General features: G+C 42.1%; 1 protein-coding gene across 1 annotated transcript in view; it reads right to left on the bottom strand.

The window, feature by feature from the left end:
- Positions 1-4,083: 4,083 nt before the first annotated feature.
- Positions 4,084-20,764, bottom strand: part of LOC138802173 (putative methyltransferase DDB_G0268948) — a 46,495-nt gene continuing 29,814 nt past the window's right edge. Inside the window, exons 7-8 of the mRNA XM_069985347.1 lie at positions 19,022-19,159; positions 4,084-4,395 (exon numbers count right to left, since the gene is read on the bottom strand). Of these exons, the coding sequence (XP_069841448.1) occupies positions 4,305-4,395; positions 19,022-19,159 (229 nt within the window). The 3' untranslated portion in view covers positions 4,084-4,304. The remainder of the gene's footprint in view (positions 4,396-19,021; positions 19,160-20,764) is intronic.

A 20,764-nucleotide genomic window follows, 5' to 3' on the forward strand; every position in this document is an offset into this window, starting at 1 on the left:
CGCTGAAAAAGCGTTTGACAATGTTAGATGGGGGTGGCTGGGAAAGTACTAGACGCATTGGGTTTGACAGGAGCTTTTATATTGCCTTAGAACCCTTAGCAAAATATCTAGCTTCCAGCCGAGCTTTTGGGGGTATCATGGTGGGTAACCAGGCAGCAAGGACAGCCTTGTTTGTGGATGATATAATCTTGTTTTTGGGCGACCCACTTCAAGATGTCCCAAATATAGTTAATACCTTAACCACTTTTGGCAACAAGATGAATTTTACTAAATTGGAACTGCAACCACTATAAGCTTACTCTCCCTCTCACCAGGTGGAACTGAAGTCACTAAGCCAAGCTGTGGCGAGGTCTGGTATTAGATACCTTGGCATTAAAATAGGGAAGTCTCCCCAATCTATACATTCTCTTAATTACCCCCCATTATTCGCCAAAATAAGATTAGAACTCTTTATATGGCATTCCCTACCTCTGTCGCTACTAGGGAGATGTCATCTCCTTAAAATGTCTAGCTTTTCAAAGCTTTTCTATTCTTTACAGAATAGTCTATATGTATAGAACAAGGTGTTGTTCTTTCATTAGACATAATGAGCCACCTTATCTGCACGTCACTATAAACACAGGTTGGGCAGTATATCTTGAACTATAAGGTACCAAGTCAAACGCCCTCGGTACCCTTGTTGCATGAGAGATTATAGTTTGCGTTAGTTACTATTCTGATATATGCTGTTTGATTTTGTTTGTTTGTTTTGCAGTTGTTAACATTATTAGTATATAGGCAGGAGTTTATATTTAAGCTGTTCTGTTAGCCCACTTACCCTATATAGCGGATGTGCATAGGATTGAATGAGATCTTTTAATAGTCAGAAGGGACTTAGGGACTTAGGGCCCTATTCCACTGGAACAATAATGGGCCGAATCGGCCCGATTCGGCCGATTATCGCTCAGATGAATAGAGAGAACGATCAGCCGATGATCGTGTCATCGGCTGATCGTTCATTTAGGGCCAGACCTAAAATCATTGTTCCCCCACCGCGCATTGCTACGGTGGAATAGCGGTGAGCGGCGGGCGACCGCCGATTTGAGAAGTGCAGCATACATTACCTGCAGGGCTTCTCCTCCGCTCTGTCTTCCTCCCTGGGTCCCGCGCGCTCTAGCTTCAGAATGGCCTGTCAGCTGACGGAGCGCTCAGGACCTGTGACCCGGGACCGCTGCGGCCTGTGATTGGCTGAGTGGCCTGTCAGCTGACCGGCCATTCTGAAGCTAGAGCGTGCGGGACCTGGGGAGGAAGACAGAGCGAAGGAGAAGCCCTGACAGGTAATGTATGCTGCAAGGGCTACAAGGACATCGGTAACAATGTCCCTGCAGCCCTCGCTCAATGATCATCGGGCCGTGGAATAGCCCCAGTAAACAAGCGGCGATCTAGTAGATCAGGCCCTGCTCGGCCCGTGGAATAGGGCCCTTAATTGTAGGTTATTCTCCTGGAATGTTAAGGACAGAATCCTTTAGACATGGCAACAAGACCTAATTATACAATCCTACATAGGAAACCGTAATGTAATCTATGTAAAAATGTAAAAAAAATTTAATTTAATGTAATTTAATGTAATTCTGGTATTGAGGTTTACCATGACTATGTTTATTTCTTAATTGTTCTGCTTCGTACACAATCTGTGCATATCCCTACATGAAAGATTTGTGTTATAAAAAAAATATAAAATATTGTTTAATAAATAAATGAAACCTAGAATCTGACTGGTTGCTATGGGCAACTGTTTCCCTGTTCCTCTGCACAGGTTTTGATAAATCTCCCCCATAGTTCCTTTATTTATATAGATCCAACCTATTCTGCAGTGCTGTACAAAGATTTTAGTCTCTCATATAGGTGTCTGTCCCCAATGGAGCTCACAATATTTTGGAGAGTGTGATAAAATCCATGCAAACATGGGGGGACATACATGCAGCTGTTATCCCAGGACCCCAACACTACAAAGCAACATGGCTAAGCCCCACCACCACCACAGCATAGCTATCAGCTCCTGGTCTCCTCTTTGTCATGCTGCCCTTACTGCTACAGTTTCTACTGTGCTCAGATGTTAGCTCCTCCTACAGGGGTGGGGCTCAGGGAATATGGATGCATAACCCCACCCACCTGATAACTCACTGCTTCTTCATTAGCAGGAACAGGAAATATGACAAGGAGTGAAGAAAACACAGGCAGAGTGGTCATGTGACTGATCCTGAGAACACAAAAGCGCTCTAAATTAAAAAAAAAAAAAAAAAGAAGATGAAGAAGAAGAAGAGTATGCAGAATATACAGCACCCAAAGAAGTCAGTGCAATGCTAGTTTATATATATATATAAAAAAAAAATCTCGGTAACCCCTTTAAGGAGCACATTAAATGGTATATCTTGATGCTTTCTTATTTCCAACAAAAATATGCCAAAATAGAAAAATTGAGTATAATAAGCCAAATTAACACTCCATAAAATTCTTCAATTATAATTTTTGAGATATTTGAATAGTGATTCCATCAATGAATTACTGATTGGACTCACTGAGATAGTAGAAGCTAGAAGGTTTTTTGACGACCAGCTAGAAGATAGGAATGTATATTTTTGATTGATTTTGACTTGATTCATGTTCGGTCTCCAATACTGGTGCCCAATAAAAGCAAATAAAAATAAGTATTTGTCAAGAGAGGAACACCAAAGTTATGCAGTTTATTGCAGAGAATGATGTTTACTAAATGTCAAAGCACATTGAAGTGTAATTGTGAATATAATCATAGAGGCAAGCATAGAAACATTCGGTGAGAACAAGTGCAGTAACAGGCGAAGCCAGCGTCCTGGGATTCTGTGACTCTTTCAGGCCATGTTGACACAACGTTAAACCGATAGCTATTTATTTACACAAGCATCTTTTGATAATTATGGGCACAAATAATGATTATTTGTGGCTGTAATTATCAAAAGATGGATGTCTTATGGCGTTAAATGGTGGCCATCCAAAAAAAGTCTTTAAATGGCCATGGTATTGGGCTGCCTGTACATAAGTTTCAGGGATCATTACAACGAACACTGAACTTGAAACAATTCATTGAAGCAAGATGGATACTCCAGTGCTCCAGATGTTTCAGGACTTAATCTCAGAAATGATCCAATTGTGTTTTTGTTATAGTTTTTCAATACAGATGGGCGAACATCCAGTAAGTTTGGGTTTGCTCGATGGTGTGGCATTTTTGGGTCTGGTCCTGTGGCATGGGGGTTGCAGGGCCGTTCCATGGCCACCGTTCCCTGACTGTGCACGCCTGCGGGGGGTGGTGGTCGCTGACTGGCACAGTGTGGACTTAGTGTAGGGACCCATGTGTATCAGATACCTGCACGCGGTACATGGGGCAGTGTGGCTTGATCAATTCACATACAGAATTCTGATGTTTTTTATGCAGCCGAGAGGTACTAGTATCAGCCATAGGTGTGAGGTGCAGCACTCTTTTTCTTCCCTGAATCATATTTTGTTTCTCTCTTTTCTCCGTGTTTTGCACTCCTCCTGGTGAGACCCACATGACCGCAATTAGCACAATTAGCAGGAGACACCTAAGTGCTCATGGTTTTAATCCCTCCTGTCTGTCCCATTCTATCTTTGATAGCTATGGTGAGTGCAATACCATATCCAGACTTGTGCTGTTTGGGGGCAGCTTCCTCTGCCGGTGGTGCTGGCTGGGTTTTGCTGTGGCATTTTTGGGTCTGGTCCTGTGGCATGGGGGTTGCAGGGCCGTTCCATGGCCTCCCTTCCCTGACTGTGCACGCCTGCGGGGGTGGTGGTTGCTGACTGGCACAGTGTGGACTTAGTGTAGGGACCCATGTGTATCAGATACCTGCACGCGGTACATGGGGCAGTGTGGCTTGATCAATTCACATACAGAATTCTGATTTTTTTTTTTATGCAGCCGAGAGGTACTAGTATCAGCCATAGGTGTGAGGTGCAGCACTCTTTTTCTTCCCTGAACCGTACTGGGAATCAAGTGCTGAGAGTTCGCATTTGGACAAACCTGTACTTACAGCAAATTCGCTAATCTCCAACTTTTACTATATATTTTTAAGTTTATTAACGTTTAAACAATGTTGACATACTATTAATTATTGACATGGTTATTCACAGACCCAAAGAATCCTGGGATCACATACAACGCCTTTGGGTCTCGCTGCACTGCTTCTTTAAATTAATCTGATTAACCCTCCGAGGGTTAAGAAATGTTTCAGTAATGTATTATGGGATGCAGTGGTTTTCTTGTCATGCTTCGATTACTTTGGCTTAGATGCCAGCACCAGAATATATTTGAACCAGACCTCAACTTGTGTTTCAGCGGAGGACACTTGCATAATTTCCAGAAACCTTAAAAAGAAAGAAATATATGTATATAAGATTATTTATGCATCCATTTATTGCCATAAACAGGGATCTAGATTGTAATTACTGTAAAAGAGTGATGTTCAACAAGATACGCAGAGAACGGGAGGGGAAGTATTGTATATAACTGTTTTAATCAAAGTTACTATATTAGGGGTTAACTCCACGTTCGAACGATAATCGTACGTGTAAACGCAGCGAACGATCAAATGACGAGCGAAAAAATCTTTATTTTGAACATGTTCTTAAAGGACAAGTGCCATGAAAAACTTTTTCCCAGTAATTGAAGCACATTACAAAGTTATATAACTCTGTAATATGCTTCAATCACCTATCTGCCTCCCTTCCCTGCCTTTTCCCCCCTCCACCAGGAAGTGTCCTAACTCACACAGACCTAATGACTGCAGTCACCGTCACCAGGCAGCTCCTTCTTGTGAGGATGAGTCATCAGCAGGAGGGCTGCTCTAGGTCCTGTTACACCAGCCCCCCCTTCCCAGTCCAAGTGATGGCTTGCAGTTGTTCAGCCAATGGGAGCTGAGCAAGCCTGTCACCTGACAAGGCAGGGGAGGGTGGAGGCTAGTGTAACAGGAGAAGGAGCTGAGAGAAGAGCTTGGTGACGGTGACGACAGTCATTAGGTCTGTGTGAGTTTCTTACACTTCCTGGTGGGGGGTGGAGGGGGGAAAAGACAGGGAAGGGAGGCAGATAGGTGATTGAAGCACATTACAGAGTTATATAACTTTGTAATGTGCTTCAATTACTGGGGAAAAGTTTTTCATGCCACTTGTCCTTAAAATCGTCATTCGCAAAAAAAATTGCTGATCGTTCTGTGTAAACAGTTGTTCACCGATTTTACTTATGTGCGAGATAGGCTTAGGCGATCGCAAAATTATCGCAAAACGATTTTTCTGTACAATATATTGTTCCGTCTAAACGCTGATCGTTATAAAAAAAAATTGTTACTTCGAAAACGTTAATCGTATGATCAGGCTAATTATCGTTGTGTGTAAATGCAGCATTAGTCTTTCAAATATAGTATTTAAATAAGTCCCTGTCCACATTATGTTTCACTAATACATGTGACATAGATTTAAAGCTGTGTAAACACATTGGGGGACATTTATGAAGTCCGGCGTTTTGTACGCCGGGCTTAAAAATGTCCCCGCAGCTCCGGAGCTCAGGGGATTTATGTAGAGGCGCACTGCCTCTACATAAATCCTGATTGCACGGAGAGGCTGGCATAGGTTTCAGTATAATTTTTTCAGTATCATGTTTTTGTTGTCATTAAAAGGGCCACATGTTTATTCTTTGAGCGGATATCAGAGGGGCATGAGAAATGCCATTGAAGTAATAGGACAGGCAGAATTTCAAGCACACTCCGCTCGTAAAATTCGGCCTCTTTTGCTCAGTGTGTATGGGCCCAAAAAGGGAGGGAGAGAGCGAGGAAGAGGTCTTACAAGGTAAAATGCCATATAATGCCATAAAATTACATCATGTGATAACAATTCACACTGAGCAAAAGTGGTGGAATTTGAAGCGGAGCCTCCACCACGGCCAACGCTTGAAATTTTGCCTGTCCGATTAATTCAATCGGATTTCTTACGTGTCACTGGTCTCTGCTCAAGGAATTGACATCTGTCCACCTATTGTGAACACGTAATGCTTAGGAACCTTTAATATACTGTAGGATAACAAATTATATGTCTTATATGTTAAATTAAAAATAACATATAAACCTCAGAATGCTTCTTCTCACATCAGTTTTTCCAGTTACAGAATTTTCCTTATGTATGGTACACATTGCTAGTAATTCTTTTTTTTTCTTAAATAGTTCTCTAGAAACCTACTCTTCCTCAGTTTCAGAGATTAACCCCTTAAGGTCAAAGCCTATTTTCGTTTTTGCGCTTTTGCTTATTCCATTTTAAGTTTAAAAGTCCATAGCGCTTGCATTTTTTCACCTAGAGACGTATATGAGCGCTTATTTTTTGCGAAACCAATTGTACTTTGCAATGACCGGCATTATTTTTCCATAACATATGCTGCGAAACCGGAAAAAAATCATTTGCACTGTCAAATTGAAAAAAAAACGAATTTGTTTTGATTTCGGGGAGTTTTGCATTTACGCCGTCCATCCTATAGTAAAACTGACTTGTTATGCATGTTCCTCAAGTCGTTACGATTACTATGATATATAACATGTATAACTTATATTGTATCTGATGGCCTGTAAAAAATTCAAACCATTGTTAACAAATATACGTTCCTTAAAATCGCTCCATTCCCAGGCTTATAGCGCTTTTATCCTTTGGTCTATGGGGCTGTGTGAGGTGTTAGTTTTTGCGCCATGATGCGTTCTTTCTATCGGTACCTTGATTGCGCATATACGACTTTTTGATCGTTTTTTATTACATTTTTTCTGGATTTGATGCGACCAAAAATGCGCAATTTTGCACTTTGGAATTTTTTTGCGCTGACGCCGTTTACCGTGCGAGATCAGGAATGTGATTACTTAATAGTTCGGGCGATTACGTGCGCGGCGATACTAAATATGTTTATTTATTTATTAATTTATATTTATAAAATGGGAAAAGGGGGGTGATTTGGACTTTTATTAGGGGAGGGGATTTTTTATTAATAAAAACACTTTTTTACTTTTTTTTTTTAAATGGACTAGAAGCCCCCCCTGGGGGACTTGTATATACAAAGCACTGATCTCTCATAGAGATCAATGCTGTGTATATACACAGCAAAGATCCATCAGATCGGTCATAGATTGCTGCTGTAGGCCATAGCAATCTATAGCCGAGCCGGGATCAGCGTCATTCCGGCGCTGAGGCCCAGCACGGGCAGAAGAACGGATCTTCCCCCCGCGATGAGATCCGACCCACTAGACACCAGGGATGTTGTGCATAAAGCACTTCAATGCAGCTGTCAGGTTTGACAGCTGCATTGAAGTGCTTAATTAGCCGCCGCGGCAACGGGACCCGCGCCGGCTAACAGAGGCACTGCCCGGCTGCACGTGTCAGCCAGGATCAGCGCCGTTCACCCCGCTCTGAACACCCCCCGCGGCGCCATGACGTATGAGATATGTGGATGCACAGCACTAGGGGCTGTGTATGTATATAGCTTGAAAAAGGTTCATATGGTATGAACTGAAACGTTGCTACATTTTCTTGAGCCAAAAAACACTTAATCACCGCTACTGGAAGTGCCGCTACTTTTTTGGACTATATATATATATATATATATATATATATATATAGCCCCTAGTGCTGTGCATCCCCCATATATATATATATATATATATATATATATATATATATATATATATATATATACAGCCCCTAGTGCTGTGCATCCCCCATATATATATATATATATATATATATATATATAGGGGCTGTATATATATATATATATATATATATATATATATATATATGGGGGGTGCACAGCACTAGGGGCTGTATATATGTGGGGGATGCACAGCACTAGGGGCTGTATATATATATATATATATATATATATATATATATATGGGATGCACAGCACTAGGGGCTGTATATATGTATATATATATATATATATATATATATATATATATAGGGGATGCACAATACTGGGGGCTGTATATATATATATATATATATATATATATATATATATATATATGGGGGAGGCACACCACTGGGGGTTGTATATATATATATGGGTGAGGCACAGCACTGGGGGCTGTATATATGGGGGAGGGACAGCACTGGGGGCTGTATATATAGGGGAGGGACAGCACTGGGGGCTATATATATATGGGGTAGGCACAGCACTGCGGGCTATATATATATATGGGGGATGCACAATACTGGGGGCTGTATATATATGGGGAGGCACAGCACTGGGGGCTATATATATGGGGGAGGTACAGCACTGGGGGCAATATATATGGGGGAGGCACAGCACTGGGGGTTATATATATGGGGGAGGGACAACACTGGGGGCTATATGGGGGAGGCTCAACACTGGGGGCTGCATATATGGGGGAGGCACAACACTGGGGGCTATATATATATATGGGGAGGCACAACACTTGGGGCTATATATATATGGGGGAGGGACAACACTTGGGGCTATATATATGGGGGAGGGAAAACACTGGGGGCTATATATATGGGGAGGGACAACACTTGGGGCTATATATATATGGGGGAGGGACAACACTTGGGGCTATATATATGGGGGGGAACTGGGGGCTTTATATATGGGGAGGGACAACACTGGGGGCCATTTGTAAGGGGAACAATACAGGGGGCAATCTATAAGGAGGACGTCACAGAGGAGGCATCTATAAGGGTAACTACACTGCGGGATGTATATAATAGGGCATGCGCAGAGGGGGGGTATTTATTTTAGTGGACTAAACAGAGGGGTCCTCTATAAGGGGACTACACAGAGGGGGCCATATACTACAGGGCAGGGATAGGGAACCTTGGCTCTCCAGCTATTTAAAAAACTACAGCTTTAGCTTTGACTGTCTACACATGATGGGAGTTGTAGTTTTGCAACAGCTGGAGAGCCGAGGTTCCCTACCCCTGGTATAGGGGATGCACAGAGGTTGTCATGTACTATAAACACAGAGGGGCCCTCTACTATAGTAGATGCACACAGGGCCATCTATGTGGAAGACTGAACAAGGGACTATCTATAAGGAGCCAGGGGTACCCACTGAAAGAGGGCTTAAAGGGGCCAAAACAGATGTGCAGTGTGTATAGAAATGAGGATGGTGCCAGAGTGAGTAGCCTAATATGTCTGTCTGGCAGATTCTGTGGATTCGTGGCTCAGAGAAGTTTTCATAATGGCCCAGGACAGATGGAGAAGAAGATGAAAAGGGAAGAACTCCGATCAGAGGAGAAATCCCCTGTGAGTCACTAAATATATTTGCACTGTAATTTATATGTAGTACAGACCCTGTGTAGAGCTGGGTGTGTTGACGGCGTAGTGATCGGTTGAGGGGGGGGGGGGGGGGGCCCAATTAAAAGTTTGCTATGGGGCCCAGCCATTTCTAGTTACGCCCCTGGATAGATAGATAGATAGATAGATAGATAGATAGATATGCTATGATTAGGACAAACAACAAACACATAAGCAGCCTACATTTGTGGATTTCATGAGAAGCTAAAGTTTTTGGACTGTACGGAGTTGCTGGAAATCCTTTGCATCTACTACTGCGGTGAACTCACACTGTCCTAGCACCAAGAGAAGCGTATTCAGGACGGGTGAGGTTCAAGCTGGCTGAGTATACTACTTGGGTACATGTTTTATAGTAAAAATATATGTGTTCATAAACCGGACCAAACACAGTCACTACTACACTATTTTTGGTCTATGGCTGCTATGGTTGTGCCACAGGCATGGTCCAACATACAGTACAGCCTATCCGATTATCAAATTTTTTGAAGGTGTCCCAATATATATGAGTGACAGAGCCCAGAAATAGGGCCTAATAACATAGCCAAAAGTTTATTAACATAAAATTACGTGAGGGCAAGCATATTACAGTTCTACAATGCAACCATCATTTATGGATTACATTGCATTCATAGTACTGCATCAGTGTTATGGATCCATCGTATAGGGAGAAAAAGGCAACATGAAAGGCTACTTTGAAATACAAATGCAATACAGATGGCATTCTATAGAGAGGACATAAGATCACATGGGTATTTTTAACATTCTTTATAGATCGTAAGTAAAAAGAAAAAAGTGGTGGATTCCGGCACTCCAGACGTGAGGCTAAAACTTAGCGTTTAATAATTATACATTAAAATAGGATGTCACTGGACGGACCAACGCGTTTCACGCGACTGCGCTTAATCATGGTCTGAATGTAAGTGAACAGAAAGTTGGTTAAAAACACAAAGCATCCAATTGTGTGGAGATCACGTCATAATACGTGGGGGCGGATCCTGGGGCAATGAACATATGTTAACCCTTTTGGATCCAGAATACCTGATACATTTAAAAAGGCAGAAACACTATGTGTGGGGGTTATTAGAAAATCATAAATAATGAAATAGAAGGTCATTTTTGTAGTTCATCCCCCTGGGTCTGCGTGTGTCTAGGCGGAAGATGGTTTCAGCTTCTCTATGAAGCAAAATCTTGCGCCAATCTCCTCCTCTGTGTGGTTTACTGACTTTGATTATACCATAGAAACCGAAAGTCTCTAAACTGCCACTATGTGCTTCAAGAAAATGTTTTACTGCACCAGAAGAGTTCGTGGTGTTGCCCTTTCGTATGCCGGCAATGTGCTCACTGATGCGGTTTTTCAATTTTCTGATGCAGCCGACATATTTGAGGTTACACTGGTTGCATTCAATAATATAGATGACATGGTTGCTTTCACAATTGATAAAATTAATGATTTCATAGGATTTGGTGTCAGTGCTGTCAGTGTAGCGTTTTCTAGTGTTAGTGTGAACACATACCTGGCAGCGATTAAGGCCACACCTGAAGTTCCCCTTAATGTTGTTGACTTTACTTGTGACAGGAGCATAATACATGCTGGGGGATAAAATATCTCCCAGGGATTTGCCTTTACGTGCTACACATCTGTGGCCTTGCTCTAAAATTTCCGCCAGGGTATCATCTTGTCTTAAAATAGATAAATTTTTGTTTAATATGTTTATGATATCAGGATACTCCGGGGAGTAGGTGGTAGAAAAGGTGAGAGGATGGGATTCTTTATTATCCATGTTGACAGGGTCATTGTTCACACGACCCTGTAACAAGGTGCCCCTGTGTTTATTATTTACAATCCTCCTGGCTCTTTTGAGATGATGCCCGGTGTAGCCCCGGGCGCGCAAGCGCTCTGATGCCAGTTCACACTGGATGTTATACTCAGCTGCATCAGAGCAAGTGCGTTTTACACGGGTAAGTTCACCAACTGGTATAGCTCTAATAGTGTGTTGGGGATGTTGGCTGGATGCGTGTAGTATGGTATTGCCAGCTGTGGGTTTCCTGTATATTGATGTACATACACTGGTGCCTGATGTGGACGTTGTGAGATTTATGTCCAAAAATGCCATATTGGTGGGATGGTGATGATGGGTAAAGGAAAGATTTAAATCATTATTGTTAATGTATGCAATAAAATTCTCAATGTTAGTAGAGTCTCCCTCCCAGACCAGCAAAAGATCATCTATGAAACGACCATACCATTTTATGCATTGGAGAAATGGATTGGTAGGACAAAAAATGTATGTGGCTTCCCACCATGCCATGTAAAGACCGGCGAGAGTCGGTGAGAAGCGCGCCCCCATAGGGGCTCCCCTAATCTGTAAAAAAAATTCTTCGTTAAATACAAAAAAGTTATGTTTCAATAGGTACACAGTGACATCAATAATATATTCTTTCAATTCGTTGGAATAATTACTGTACCTATATAGATGGTAAGCCAGGGCAGTTATAGCAAGATCATGGGGGATCGAAGGATACAGGGCTGTCACATCACAGGTCAGCCAAGTGAAACTCCGAGACCATGCAAAATTATCAAAAGCTGTAAGTACAGACCCTGAATCCTTCAAATAGCCCGGCACACGTGTCACCAGGGGTTGTAATAACTTGTCAACCCATTCACATATTCGCTCATTGAGCGAGCCCACCCCCGATATTATGGGACGCAATGGTGGAGGGAGTAATCCCTTATGAATCTTTGGAAGTCCATAAAATATGGGTAGAGTGGGGTGAGGTGGTATAAGATGATCCGCTTGTTTCTCATCCAGAATGCCCAGGGCAACGCCCTCTTGTACAAGATTTTTGAGGCTGGCCATGAATTCAAGCGTTGGGTCGTGGGAGAGTCTTTTATACGTGGACATGTCATTTAGAATAGTATATGCTGTTTCTTCATATGTTTGAGAGTTCATGACCACGATCTTTCCCCCCTTGTCCGCCATTTTAATAACTATATTTTTGTTTGCTTGTAGTTCTTTAATGGCCTGCCTATCTGACCATGTTGTGTTTGATTGGTAGCTATTCACACAAGATTTGAGATGCAGGTTTCTGAGATCTCTCTCCATGGCATGTTGAAATTCGTCTAACGCAATTACCCTGGACTTAAGAGGATAATATGTGGGGTTAGAAGTATGTATGTGTACTCTGTGCAGTTCTTTTTCTTTCTCTAATCTGCCTTCATATTCTAAATCCAATAACTCAGTTAGATTAACTTGTTCCGAAAATAATAAATTAACAAATTCATTTTCATATGAGGCATGAGAGTTGGGGTTGAGAGTATTGGTGTGCCCTTGACATGAGTCATAAAAATGACGCTTCAGTGTAAGCAACCTTGCAAACTTATTTACATCCATTAGGGTTTTAAAAACTTCAAATTTTTGTGATGGGACAAAGGTGAGTCCTTTAGATAGAATTTTTATATGATCGGGTTTCAAAGGGAAGGAGGATAAATTAATTATGCTTTCTGATGCTGTAGACTTATTAGTTGTAGGCTTTTCCACACTTTCAAATTGATGGGTTAGTATTTCTTGTTGTGTCGTCTGTTCCGTGCGGGGTATCGGTTTTCTTTTTCTGTGTTTTCGTCCCGCACGTCGTATCTGTTTTTTGAAGGTTGCTTATTGGTTGTTATGGCTCCACGTGCACCCTCCTGTTTTTTTTTTTTAGTAGTAGTGTATTTTTGATTTTTCTTTGGTTTATTGTGATGTTCCTGGTTAGCTTCCAATCCTGATTCGGAATCCGTGTAGTCCGTTGTGTCCAGGTCTATAGAGGAAAAACTGACATGTGCTATGTTGTCTTGATATGTTTGCTCTTTATTTGCTTTTTTTAAAATGGATTTAGGTGTTTGTCGTCTGTTGTTTTTCCAGGTGTAAACCTGGTCATAGGTATAATCATCATTGTCTCTCTGGAATTTGCGTTTTTTAACGCTTAAAATATATTCCTCTAATTCCTGAATACGGTTTTTGGTTGTTTTGTTGAGCTGGTCATATTCCGATGTATTGGAGAAAGTCTGTAGTTCAGTTTTGGTGGTTTCAAGCTGCGTTTTTAAATCTTCCAATTTTATTTGTTCGTGTTTTGTGATAATTTTTATTAAACGAAATGAAAAATCATTAATAGCTTCCATCCACTCTTTTTGGAAGTCCTCCGATATGTTTGCACTAGGGCTTTTGTATATTCGTAAGCCTCTAGGTATCATGTTTTTTTCTGCATAAGTATTGAGTGTATTCAGATCCCACCACAGGCGCAATTCCTGTGATCGGAGTTTCTCCCTAGACACACGCAGACCCAGGGGGATGAACTACAAAAATGACCTTCTATTTCATTATTTATGATTTTCTAATAACCCCCACACATAGTGTTTCTGCCTTTTTAAATGTATCAGGTATTCTGGATCCAAAAGGGTTAACATATGTTCATTGCCCCAGGATCCGCCCCCACGTATTATGACGTGATCTCCACACAATTGGATGCTTTGTGTTTTTAACCAACTTTCTGTTCACTTACATTCAGACCATGATTAAGCGCAGTCGCGTGAAACGCGTTGGTCCGTCCAGTGACATCCTATTTTAATGTATAATTATTAAACGCTAAGTTTTAGCCTCACGTCTGGAGTGCCGGAATCCACCACTTTTTTCTTTTTACTTACGTTCAGTAATCAGTGCCTAGCCAGCACCGGACATCCGTGCACCCTCCACTCCCTGTGATTGCTGCAAGGAAGACAACGCCTAGGTGAGCTGAATCCCTATCCATTCTTTTTTCTCTGTATATCTACAAGGCTTTTGTGGGATTCGTGTCTCCCTCTGAAATTACCGGGGTGCATAGTATGAACTCTTTCATTTTTTTACTTATTTTTTTGTTTCTTGCACCCCGCCTTCTCATACATTAACTAAGTCTATGCAACAATCACTTTTTCAAACAAAAACATATACCTGGTAACGTCTCTTTTTTGCCCTCATACGTGGTGAACCATGTCACAAGAACCTGCACTAACCTTAGAACCTGCCCAGGCGACTGTATCAGCCGAATCTGAAATTGCTAACTTTGACTTGAATGGATTAATGGAGGAAAGGAAACGCAAAATAACCGCTGTGTTTGACCTAACAAGCACCGGTAACCCCGAGTGCAAGAGCTTGTTCCATAAATGGGAGAAACTCCGATCACAGGAATTGCGCCTGTGGTGGGATCTGAATACACTCAATACTTATGCAGAAAAAAACATGATACCTAGAGGCTTACGAATATACAAAAGCCCTAGTGCAAACATATCGGAGGACTTCCAAAAAGAGTGGATGGAAGCTATTAATGATTTTTCATTTCGTTTAATAAAAATTATCACAAAACACGAACAAATAAAATTGGAAGATTTAAAAACGCAGCTTGAAACCACCAAAACTGAACTACAGACTTTCTCCAATACATCGGAATATGACCAGCTCAACAAAACAACCAAAAACCGTATTCAGGAATTAGAGGAATATATTTTAAGCGTTAAAAAACGCAAATTCAAGAGAGACAATGATGATTATACCTATGACCAGGTTTACACCTGGAAAAACAACAGACGACAAACACCTAAATCCATTTTAAAAAAAGCAAATAAAGAGCAAACATATCAAGACAACATAGCACATGTCAGTTTTTCCTCTATAGACCTGGACACAACGGACTACACGGATTCCGAATCAGGATTGGAAGCTAACCAGGAACATCACAATAAACCAAAGAAAAATCAAAAATACACTACTACTAAAAAAAACAAACAGGAGGGTGCACGTGGAGCCATAACAACCAATAAGCAACCTTCAAAAAACGGATACGACGTGGGGGACGAAAACACAGAAAAAGAAAACCGATACCCCGCACGGAACAGACGACACAACAAGAAATACTAACCCATCAATTTGAAAGTGTGGAAAAGCCTACAACTAATAAGTCTACAGCATCAGAAAGCATAATTAATTTATCCTCCTTCCCTTTGAAACCCGATTATATAAAAATTCTATCTAAAGGACTCACCTTTGTCCCATCACAAAAATTTGAAGTTTTTAAAACCCTAATGGATGTAAATAAGTTTGCAAGGTTGCTTACACTGAAGCGTCATTTTTATGACTCATGTCAAGGGCACACCAATACTCTCAACCCTAACTCTCATGCCTCATATGAAAATGAATTTGTTAATTTATTATTTTCGGAACAAGTTAATCTAACTGAGTTATTGGATTTAGAATATGAAGGCAGATTAGAGAAAGAAAAAGAACTGCACAGCGTACACATACATACTTCTAACCCCACATATTATCCTCTTAAGTCCAGGGTAATTGCGTTAGACGAATTTCAACATGCCATGGAGAGAGATCTCAGAAACCTGCATCTCAAATCTTGTGTGAATAGCTACCAATCAAACACAACATGGTCAGATAGGCAGGCCATTAAAGAACTACAAGCAAACAAAAATATAGTTATTAAAATGGCGGACAAGGGGGGAAAGATCGTGGTCATGAACTCTCAAACATATGAAGAAACAGCATATACTATTCTGAATGACATGTCCACGTATAAAAGACTCTCCCACGACCCAATGCTTGAATTCATGGCCAGCCTCAAAAATCTTGTACAAGAGGGCTTTGCCCTGGGCATTCTGGATGAGAAACAAGCGGATCATCTTATACCACCTCACCCCACTCTACCCATATTTTATGGACTTCCAAAGATTCATAAGGGATTACTCCCTCCACCATTGCGTCCCATAATATCGGGGGTGGGCTCGCTCAATGAGCAAATATGTGAATGGGTTGACAAGTTATTACAACCCCTGGTGACACGTGTGCCGGGCTATTTGAAGGATTCAGGGTCTGTACTTACAGCTTTTGATAATTTTGCATGGTCTCGGAGTTTCACTTGGCTGACCTGTGATGTGACAGCCCTGTATCCTTCGATCCCCCATGATCTTGCTATAACTGCCCTGGCTTACCATCTATATAGGTACAGTAATTATTCCAACGAATTGAAAGAATATATTATTGATGTCACTGTGTACCTATTGAAACATAACTTTTTTGTATTTAACGAAGAATTTTTTTTACAGATTAGGGGAGCCCCTATGGGGGCGCGCTTCTCACCGACTCTCGCCGGTCTTTACATGGCATGGTGGGAAGCCACATACATTTTTTGTCCTACCAATCCATTTCTCCAATGCATAAAATGGTATGGTCGTTTCATAGATGATCTTTTGCTGGTCTGGGAGGGAGACTCTACTAACATTGAGAATTTTATTGCATACATTAACAATAATGATTTAAATCTTTCCTTTACCCATCATCACCATCCCACCAATATGGCATTTTTGGACATAAATCTCACAACGTCCACATCAGGCACCAGTGTATGTACATCAATATACAGGAAACCCACAGCTGGCAATACCATACTACACGCATCCAGTCAACATCCCCAACACACTATTAGAGCTACACCAGTTGGTGAACTTACCCGTGTAAAACGCACTTGCTCTGATGCAGCTGAGTATAACATCCAGTGTGAACTGGCATCAGAGCGCTTGCGCGCCCGGGGCTACACCAGGCATCATCTCAAAAGAGCCAGGAGGATTGTTAATAATAAACACAGGGGCACCTTGTTACAGGGTCGTGTGAACAATGACCCTGTCAACATGGATAATAAAGAATCCCATCCTCTCACCTTTTCTACCACCTACTCCCCGGAGTATCCTGATATCATAAACATAATAAACAAAAATTTATCTATTTTAAGACAAGATGATACCCTGGCGGAAATTTTAGAGCAAGGCCACAGATGTGTAGCACGTAAAGGCAAATCCCCCAGCATGTATTATGCTCCTAACACAAGTAACGTCAACAACATTAAGGGGAACTTCAGGTGTGGCCTTAATCGCTGCCAGGTATGTGTTCACACTAACACTAGAAAACGCTACACTGACAGCACTGACACCAAATCCTATGAAATCATTAATTTTATCAATTGTGAAAGCAACCATGTCATCTATATTATTGAATGCAACCAGTGTAACCTCAAATATGTCGGCTGCACTATCAGAAAATTGAAAAACCGCATCAGTGAGCACATTGCCGGCATACGAAAGGGCAACACCACGAACTCTTCTGGTGCAGTAAAACATTTTCTTGAAGCACATAGTGGCAGTTTAGAGACTTTCGGTTTCTATGGTATAATCAAAGTCAGTAAACCACACAGAGGAGGAGATTGGCGCAAGATTTTGCTTCATAGAGAAGCTGAAACCATCTTCCGCCTAGACACACGCAGACCCAGGGGGATGAACTACAAAAATGACCTTCTATTTCATTATTTATGATTTTCTAATAACCCCCACACATAGTGTTTCTGCCTTTTTAAATGTATCAGGTATTCTGGATCCAAAAGGGTTAACATATGTTCATTGCCCCAGGATCCGCCCCCACGTATTATGACGTGCTCTCCACACAATTGGATGCTTTGTGTTTTTAACCAACTTTCTGTTCACTTACATTCAGACCATGATTAAGCGCAGTCGCGTGAAACGCGTTGGTCCGTCCAGTGACATCCTATTTTAATGTATAATTATTAAACGCTAAGTTTTAGCCTCACGTCTGGAGTGCCGGAATCCACCACTTTTTTCTTTTTACTTACGTTCAGTAATCAGTGCCTAGCCAGCACCGGACATCCGTGCACCCTCCACTCCCTGTGATTGCTGCAAGGAAGACAACGCCTAGGTGAGCTGAATCCCTATCCATTCTTTTTTCTCTGTATATTCTTTATAGATCTCAATGACCATTTTACAGTCGCACTGTAGCACGCACTGTATATATATTTCACATATGCACATGGCAACGGCTCATACATTCTCTCTTACTCTCTCTGAGAAGAGAGATGTGCCTACTTATCCATACATAGGTGTGGACGTACGTGTCGGCAGGCGGGCAGGATGGTGCACTAAGGGGGCCAGGGAACGCCCCCACTGTACCAAAAGGAATAGTTTAAGGTGAGCCCCCTGGTGATGTTGTAGCGGTGGGACGGCTGGTCACTTGCAGTGGATGGCCGAGATACAGCCGAACTTTTAGGGTTTTGTCACGTGACGCCAGTGCCTGGAGGGCACACAGGTGTGATGGCACGCCTGCTTTTATAGTGTAAGGCCGGTTGTACCCTTATCCCCTGTCGTCCGTGTCCTGTCGGGTTGCTGCAGGGTCCCTTGGGATTGTGTAGTCACGGGTGGTCAGAGTGGTGTAGTAACCCTCCCGAATAGTGGTAGGACCGGCCACCCACAGATAGGGGAAATGTCCCAAGGTTGCGGTGTAAGTGCTGTGCAGATGGTAGCCAGACTCGGTAATGAAGTTGACTTGATTTACTCTTCGTAAATGTGCAGCAGGTAATACAACGAATCTTCAGGTACACTAGATACCATTCAAATAAATACACATACAGAGAACCACCAGATCTGCAGGATAAGTGGGGAGGGAGGGGAGGAAAGGAGGAAGGCAGGAAGGAACATATCACGAGGTTTGTATGTACGAACTTGCACATAGTTTCCCTTTAATACTCGCCCTGAAATACAGACCAGAAGAAATAATACATCACATTTCTTACCTTTTTTCTGTAGTTTTTATGAAGTCCATAGCCTTTTCTGGTTCAAGTCCTCGATAAATCTGGAACATGGAGAAGGTCTGGATAAGACCAATATAGTCTGCTAAAGGCATTGGGATCTTTATAACAATGTCAGTTTTCCTGCAATAGATAACATTTTCTAGTAAGATCATACAGTCAAATGTTACAAACTAGTGATCTCCATTTAAACATTTAAAGGGGTATTCCACCCAAGAGCTAAAAAATTAAATGCTCCCAAACCTAGCTGGTCTTACTCATCAATTCCCACTATTTTGAGCCATCTATATTTGTAGCTGCTGCCCTTCCTGAGCTACAAGTTTTACTAAAAAGCCAGTCTATATCCAAGATAGCGCCATCCGGAAAACTACATCTCCCAGCATGCATTGCACCTCAGAGCCAATTGCCAAGTATCTGCCTCATCTTGTAGTTTTTGCCCATTGATGACTAAATCTGCTTCTATTTTACACTGTAAACAAAATATCTATCAATCTGTCTGTTATCCACAGCCACTGGTATGGTATGGGGTATTGTGGGATTCTGAGGGAATTAGGGGTGGGAGTTGCTTGGGTCAGGTCCTTTAAAGTGGCATTCCAGGGAAAATTAAAAACTGGTTAACCTTTTCCTAATATACTTATCTGTCCTTTATGCGCTGTCCTGGGTGATCCCAGTCCGGTCACACCATCCTCCAGCCGCCAATCTTCTTGCCTCCTGGGACGTCCCGGATCGTCTCTTCTTCCGATCCGGTGACATATGCTGAAGGGATCCTGGCATGAAGTCAGCGTACCCGTACTGCACCCGACTCTCCTTCTCATTGGCAGCAGAGCACTGAACTGATTGGCTGAATAACGTGTACCAGCTAATCAAGGTTTAGTGCTCCGCTGCCAATGAGGAGCAGAGCTAGGCACAGTACGAGTACAGTGACATCACGCTAGGATCTTTTCAGCATACGTCACTGGACCCAGAAGTAGAGAAGGTGCATGTTTCGTCAGGAAGAAAGAAGATTGCAACCGGAGGATCACATGACTGGACCAGCGATAGCCCAGGACAGTGAACTTACTGGCTGCACAGGGGAGCATGTCTGGTTGCAACTGGGGGGGGGGCATGTCAGGATACAACTGGGGGGGCATGTCTACTGTAAGGCCATGGTGTAAGACACCGTCCGTGTCCCTGAGATGATCTTCACATCAGTGTGCGCCTGCATCCGAATTCCCCGCCGCACGCTCCATTGTATGAACTGACATGTCAGTTTTTTGCGTGGCACACCGCTAGCAACATTTCAACATCCATACTTTTTCCTATGAGCATTCTCTATGCATGTGCAATATATTATTCCATAAAGTATATATGTATGTCCCCTCGCCAATTTCTTTATTGTATGGTTCTGTTTCATCTTTTTTCATTGTTTTAATGAATTTTATTAAGTATTAATTAGTTAAATAAAGATTACAATAATATTTATTTTTTATTGTCCTGCATTCTTTGTATCCCTTTGTGGATTCTTTTTTGTTTGATTTGCCTTTGTGATACTTGTGCATTTCTGCTGGACACGCCCCCTCCCTGCAGATCCGTACCTAGAGTACAGACTCTGACAGGAGGATCAGATAACAGCCCTGACACACACATAAACAAAGCCTCCTCCCCCCCTCCTTGCAGCACGTTCTCCCCCCTCCCCTCACAGAGGTGACTAAGCAGAGCTGAGGGTGTTGTGTGTGAGGAGCAGTGCAG

Source organism: Dendropsophus ebraccatus, chromosome 9 (genome assembly GCF_027789765.1).
Source record: "Dendropsophus ebraccatus isolate aDenEbr1 chromosome 9, aDenEbr1.pat, whole genome shotgun sequence".
NCBI lineage: Eukaryota > Metazoa > Chordata > Amphibia > Anura > Hylidae > Dendropsophus > Dendropsophus ebraccatus.